Source organism: Anneissia japonica, unplaced genomic scaffold, assembly GCF_011630105.1.
Source record: "Anneissia japonica isolate Jap-2015-1 unplaced genomic scaffold, ASM1163010v1 scaffold1587_len1432017_cov164, whole genome shotgun sequence".
In the NCBI taxonomy this organism is placed as follows: Eukaryota; Metazoa; Echinodermata; class Crinoidea; order Comatulida; family Comatulidae; genus Anneissia; species Anneissia japonica.
The window spans coordinates 882863-889424 of NW_022713643.1; the positions used below are offsets into that span (position 1 = coordinate 882863).

At 35.4% G+C, this 6562-nt stretch overlaps 1 protein-coding gene across 1 annotated transcript; it reads left to right on the forward strand.

The window, feature by feature from the left end:
* Positions 1-203: 203 nt before the first annotated feature.
* On the forward strand, positions 204-5965 carry LOC117108677 (the record flags this gene model as incomplete). The annotated part of the gene is given in 1 exon segment (XM_033250773.1): positions 204-5965. A coding segment is annotated over 1 exon segment (2469 nt), but the record flags the coding sequence as incomplete, so codon positions are not given.
* Positions 5966-6562: the final 597 nt, after the last annotated feature.

The window sequence follows — 6562 nt, forward strand, 5'->3', positions numbered from 1 at the left end:
GGAATACAAATAATGTAATGTTTTTCCTCATGTTAGAATGATGAAATTATGCTGGTATTTAATAATTACGTAAACTCAGTGGTGATTCTAATTAACCACGATTCATTGAAGGATATTCCTTACTAACGTCTGTTGAATTATATCTTGAAAACTTTTCAGTTGCCAATTTCATTACTAATTCTATACATATTCTTCTCTCATTCAGTGATCAAGTAAAGTCCGACGATGCTGTTGATGGTTCGCAACGTAACACAGAAGACCAGAGCGAACGTATCAACGATTTACTCTGTTTGGCAACGGAAAATAATATTACGACAATTACGGATTTATCGTCTCAAAGTTTATCAATTCATCAGGATCCTAATGACGATAAAGAACGTGTCATTAATGAAAAATGCGATTCTAATGTCACAAATAATAATAATTGTACTAGCGGTGGATTATTAAGTGATGGTTTCGAGTACCCTACGGGTGGCGAAGGGGAAAAAGATGCCAGTAATAATCCAAATGATAATGATGATGATGAGACTAGTAGCGTCGAATTTGTTGATTCACAGCCATTTGAAGAGGATATCAGAAGTGCTGAAATCAAACAAAATCAGCAGTTGGTTGGTGACTTGATGGAACCAAATCAAATGCAAGGGTGTAATACCCTTGTGAATGCTACCATTACGCCATCAAACATTCCAAATAATATATGTGTCGCAGAAACCATGGTTTTAGGACAGGACTTGTGTTCGCAGAATGAATCAATGTTTTATGAAGATATTAAACAAAAATCGTCTCAAGAAGTATCCAAACCGTGGAATAATGATAGAAAAGCCTCATCTGCCCAACGTAAAAGTGCGAAAGGAGGTTATATCAACGACCTGCCTCTTGCAAATGGGTTTGAACTTGATTCACCAGGGCAGTCAAACCCCGATGAACATGGGCATTATCCAAACATTTCAGACTATAATAATATTCAACCACGAAGTTGTAATGAAGTTTTTAATTCAAATTCTTTTAATACATCGGGCAAAACATATTCTTGTAGTGAAGATAATCCTGTCGATAGTTCCAGTGTTAGCACAATAGGTTGTACAAAAGAAATTGACTATTGCACTAATGCACCGGCGGATTCTTGTTATTCAAAAACCATTGGTGCAATTAGCTCAGGTAAATCGGAATTGGACAACCAGTTGCCATTCTCTTCAAACAGGGTATTAAAAGAGACCGATTTTGCAAGTTTATGTACAACACACTCGTCTTATAATGATGGATGCTCAGTGGACAAGAATAAAAGGATTATGTGTTCGAGTTCTGCGAATGAGGTAACCGCCAATTTCTCGGACTTAAGTGCAAACACGAAAGGTGCTCTAGAGTCGAAATGTGCAGATAGTAATCAAGAAGTGAGCAAACTAGTTCCTCAGAATTCTTGCAAACAAAACGTTGAACCCTCACTTGGTAAAAGTGACTTTTTGTCTAATTCTGATGATTTGAGTGACTTGTCCGACACTGTAGCTGCGGATGACCTCTCTAGTAACTCATCTATCAGTGATTTACCTGAAGACGTTGTTACGTCTTCTTCTGCGATAGCTTTATCGAGACCAAGTAATCTGGATCTTTCTTCTGCAGCCATCATGAATAATGAAATAACACCCAGCGAGGATGTTGAACCATCGGTTATTTCTCCGTCAAAGGTTTCTGTCACATGTATCACAGAAGAGGAGACAATAACAGTGGAGGAGGTTTTTATATCACCAAATCATCATCATGCCGATAAATCGTTTTCCGATACTTTGGACAATAAGCGTAAATCCACATTGTTACCAGAAGCAACATCAAACTGCATGCGATCTTGTACACTCTCATCCACTGAACGTCTAGACTTCGATTGGAATGAACACTGTCTAAGAATGATCGTAACTGGAACACCAGAGAATTCACTCAAAGTGGCAGTAGCCGGTACACCAACATCATCAGAAAATCAAGGACGGTTACTGACAGGACGTGATAGGATATCACAATCAAATGATTTTAGCGACGCGAATGAAGATATGCAGGATGATGTTGAAACTTTGCGTTTAAAAGTTGAGAACAAAAATGAGGAAATATTGCGACTGAAAAACATCACCGAGGGTCTACGCCATCGATTGACAAAGGTTGAGCAGCAAAATATGAGACTTAGTCAAAGCAGCGATTCGTTTCTCTCTGTTCCCAGTGAAAGACCGTCTAGCTCTAGCTCCTGCTATGATAGTGTTGTTAGTTTGTCATACGAAGGTAATATAAGGTCTCCTTCTCTTGAGGAAAACTTTCTACTTAAAGAGGAAATACATCTGCTCAAATCACAGCTTGAGAGCAAATCGGACACAATAAGACGATTAAACTCAAAAACAAATGCAATGAAAGCTCGACTAATCGAAGAAGAAAAACATGTAAAAACTGACTCTGAAAACAAAAATAATGCAGGAGCAAGAAGGAAAGTTATTCGACCGGTAAAATCTGTCAATGACATATCTGTTGAAGAGAAGCCCCGAATGTTGCCGATTTGTACGTCTGGAAGCGCCAGCTCAGTGTTTGTCAATTCAACAACTGTTCCAATTAACTCGTCTCTATCTGAACAAACGTCGAAAAAGAAGAAGAAAAGAAGACTTTTTAGTTTCGGGAAGAAGAAAGATAAAAAGAAATAAACGGCTATTATTCCATTTAGGCCTATCTGTTATAATGTAAATAATGCATAATGTAATGTCTAATAAAGAAAAAAAGCTTTGAGAAGAGAGGAGTGATTAGTATTAGGCCTACAGCCCAATACTTAAATGTTTTTTATGGTATATTGAGGCAAATGTTAACGATTAGTTGCCTTGTGCTATCGTCTTGCACAACTACACTTTTGGTAGTAGACATTTAAGCTTGAATTTTAAAGAGTGGGCCGGTTAGCAAGAAGTGCTACCTGTACGTCCTAATACATAATGCTTGTTAGATTTTTTGGGGAATTCAATGGTATGTTTCCTGCTGATTATGAGTACCAATTATAATGTATCATTAGCTTAATAATACCAGATACCAATACAGTACTTAGACTTTTACATTATTCAAACTTTCTACAATAATTTTAGATTAGAATTTGTTTATGTGGGAGGAAAGAAATACATCGGAAGTGGAGGATGAACAAAGTGGGCGATGGGCAAGAAGAATGGCCGAGGAGATAAAACTATGGATGATACCGTAATTACAAGATTTGTGGGCTTACTTTACTTAAATTTCACATTTTTATAATGCAGAATGTGCGGAGTGTAAATACAGACTAAAGGCCAACTCAGACAGCGTCGGCCGACGCAGCCCGACCCGATTTATCGTCAGGGACAGTCTTAAGCCGTCGTGAGAAATATTAAACATGGTTAATATTCTACTACGCGACTGCCCCCGACGCACACCATCGCGTCTGCGTTCAACTCACACAGACCCGACGCGACAACAAATCGCGTCGGGCTGCGTCGGCCGACGCTGTCTGAGTTGGCCTTAACCTACTAACCTAATACGCAAATATTATGGTCTTCATGCTTAAGCGTTATTAATAATTAAAAACATCATAGGAATTTGGTTTTCCTACAAATAATTGTTTCTTACCGGGGAAAATATTGCGAATAGATCGAATATTGTCATTATGTAATCAAAGCCAATATTCTCAAATAATTTCTTATATTAAAAATAGGCATTCTTATAATCAGCGAAAATTGAGTATTTAGTATTATAAAATTATAATAATTATAATATAGGCCTAAAATAATGGCATTATAACATAGTTCATATCGGTCAATGACAAGACAGTAAACATTTAAAATATTACAAGCAAAGTGAATAATTAGTTTTGAAAGATAAGTAAATAGGCCTACCTGTAGGTGAAAGAGCATAAAAGTTACTAAGGATATATCCTGTTCGGTGTTTTTTCAGAGCTACTTAAAGGTATTACACTGGTCTGTGCCTTATGCATAGCTAAGATGCTAGTAATTACTTCACCCGTGAGAAACAATCCTAAAAGTAAACGTTTATGTCAATATCAGTGATGAGTTGATACTGTATTTTGCAATTCGTAACACAGAACATCCAGAACTTGTCATTCCATGATAGGCCGCAATTTACTATGTAGTATCCGGTACACATGAACACGTTCAATAACCACTGAATACACTTATGTCATTAATATGTACGTGTGATCGCGTGAGATTAGGTAGTTTTCACCGCACGACGTTAACTTTACCTTTAACGGTAGTACCCAGCATGCAGCGCGATTGCTCCGCCCCTCTTTAAATAAATCGAAATACGCATGCGGAACCAGTAATAACTAATGTACGTTGAGCACGTAAAATCTTGAATTTAACGTACTCAGCAAAGCAAGATAATTAAATTATGACGTCATCCGTCAACTTTAAGGTCAAGGTCGTGCGGCGAAAAGCCTCATATATTATTTACAGAGCAGTAAATAATGCAGGTAGATCATGTGATAAATTGCTTTAAAATATTGATATAAATATTTTTTTCCCTGTTTTTGTTAGGTTTTTGAAATATACAAATTATATTTTCAGATATCTGTCCTTATCACGTGAAAAAAGAAAGAGAAAGGCACTTTAATACGTCCGATTCAATCACAATAAGAATTTTCATTTGACGAATATATGGGAATAGGCAAGTTATGTGCAATATACACTATTATAAACTGAATGTCTTTCTTAAGTTCATCGATCGAGATGTAAAAAATCGTTTTTCTCTTCTTTCTTTATTTTAAAAAAGTTCACAAAAGAATGTATTATAAAACCCAATTGTTTATATTGTTATAATTATTATTTTTGTGATTGTTAATGTTGTTATTATTAGGTATGTTATTATTTCAGTTTCATGGCTGATTGTAGTATAAAGTTAGTATCTCGATGATGTGCCTTATGGTTAAAATTGCAATCACTGTATTCATAGTGAAGTGTCTATCTTTTCAGTATGACAACAATTGAGTAAATCATTTGACGTGCTTTTGGTCCAAAAATAGATAGGCCTATGATATACTTCCAAAATTATTGCAAAAAAAATAAAATAAAATAAAATAAAATAATCAAGTTTTTAATTAGGATACGTTATTGTTATTCATTTGATCGTGCTTACTGTTCTTGTATAAACTGTTTAAATCAATCTTTTCGTTTTTACAAATGTAAATTTGCAAAATAGTATCTCTACATTTTAAGTATTAATACAAGCGAGAGGTTTGCGCAGAGGTGGTGGTCTTGGCTATTCTTATAATATTATGGTCGAGGCCAATCATGCAAAATAGTATCCCTTATTTAGAAATAGTGCCTTATTTAGAAATAACTTTGGCCGTATGCAATGTGAAATAATGCCTAGAAATCCGGGAATAACTTCTTCATGATTTCACGTCTATACATCTGCGCATTGTTTCGCGTAATTGGAGTGCGACGGGTCTGTGTGTATAAAATTGTCTTAAAATATACACGTTATGAATAACGCAAATTTCTTTCCATTTAAGTACTGTATAATACTGTATTCAACATTTTATCATTTTTCCCATAATGACTGTCCTTCCACATAGTTTTATTTTATTAAAAACGATATGTAGTTGAAAGTCATGGTATTATAAGTGCGCATGCTTAATCGGACGTGCCTTTCTATAGAATGCCTAATGCACTGAGATCCTTGTAAGGCCATGGTATTCACTTATCCTCTCTATTACAGTATAAATAATTATTTTATTCTAGAAATAATAAAACCATATATAAAATGAATTTGTCTATCTAGGTATATGTTTTTCTTCTATTTTTTTTTCACACTTCTTGTCTTGATATTATTCGTTTATCAATTAAGAACATGTATTGTACACCAAAATAATGTTGCATTATGCACAAAAAAAAAAACATTTATTAATTTTAATATATATTTATAATGAACTATAGAATAACTACTTTAATAGAAAAAAAAACAAGTGTAGTAAATGCGAAAAAAATAACATGACAAAGCAGTGATTGGAGATTTGTATAAAAGTTTTACTTCACCGTCGACCAAGCCCACGTTTTCGCATGATTTTCATAATTCGCTTAGGCCAAAATTATTGAGCGAACCTCACGACTACATATGGATGATGAGCAAGGTAGGCAAATGTCGGTGGGTGCAGAGAAAAATCTAGATGCAACAGCTTCTGATATTTAGCCTGACTGTACCTAATCCATCAGTATTTATGTTTCTTTGATTTTCTAGTTTAGGTCGTCAGGTGCTGTTTTCAGAATTGTTTGAGTACGTAGGCCTACATCAATACATGGGCTCGTTGAGAGTCTTAATTGCGTTGTGCCTATTGAGTCTGTATTCGTCAGAGCCGCACTAGCCCCAAAGCTTCGCGTTTGTTCGTTGTCGCAATTTCTTGACTTCCTTAAATTGAATTTACTCAAGTGTGTATTTTCTTCAAAACTGAAATTCTTAATCTGTTCTGTAAAAGCAATCTGATTTCCCCGTGCTGGACATCTATCGTCTTCAGAGTCTTCTTCATTAGATAGACTGTTATTAGAGGACATTCCATTAGATAGAC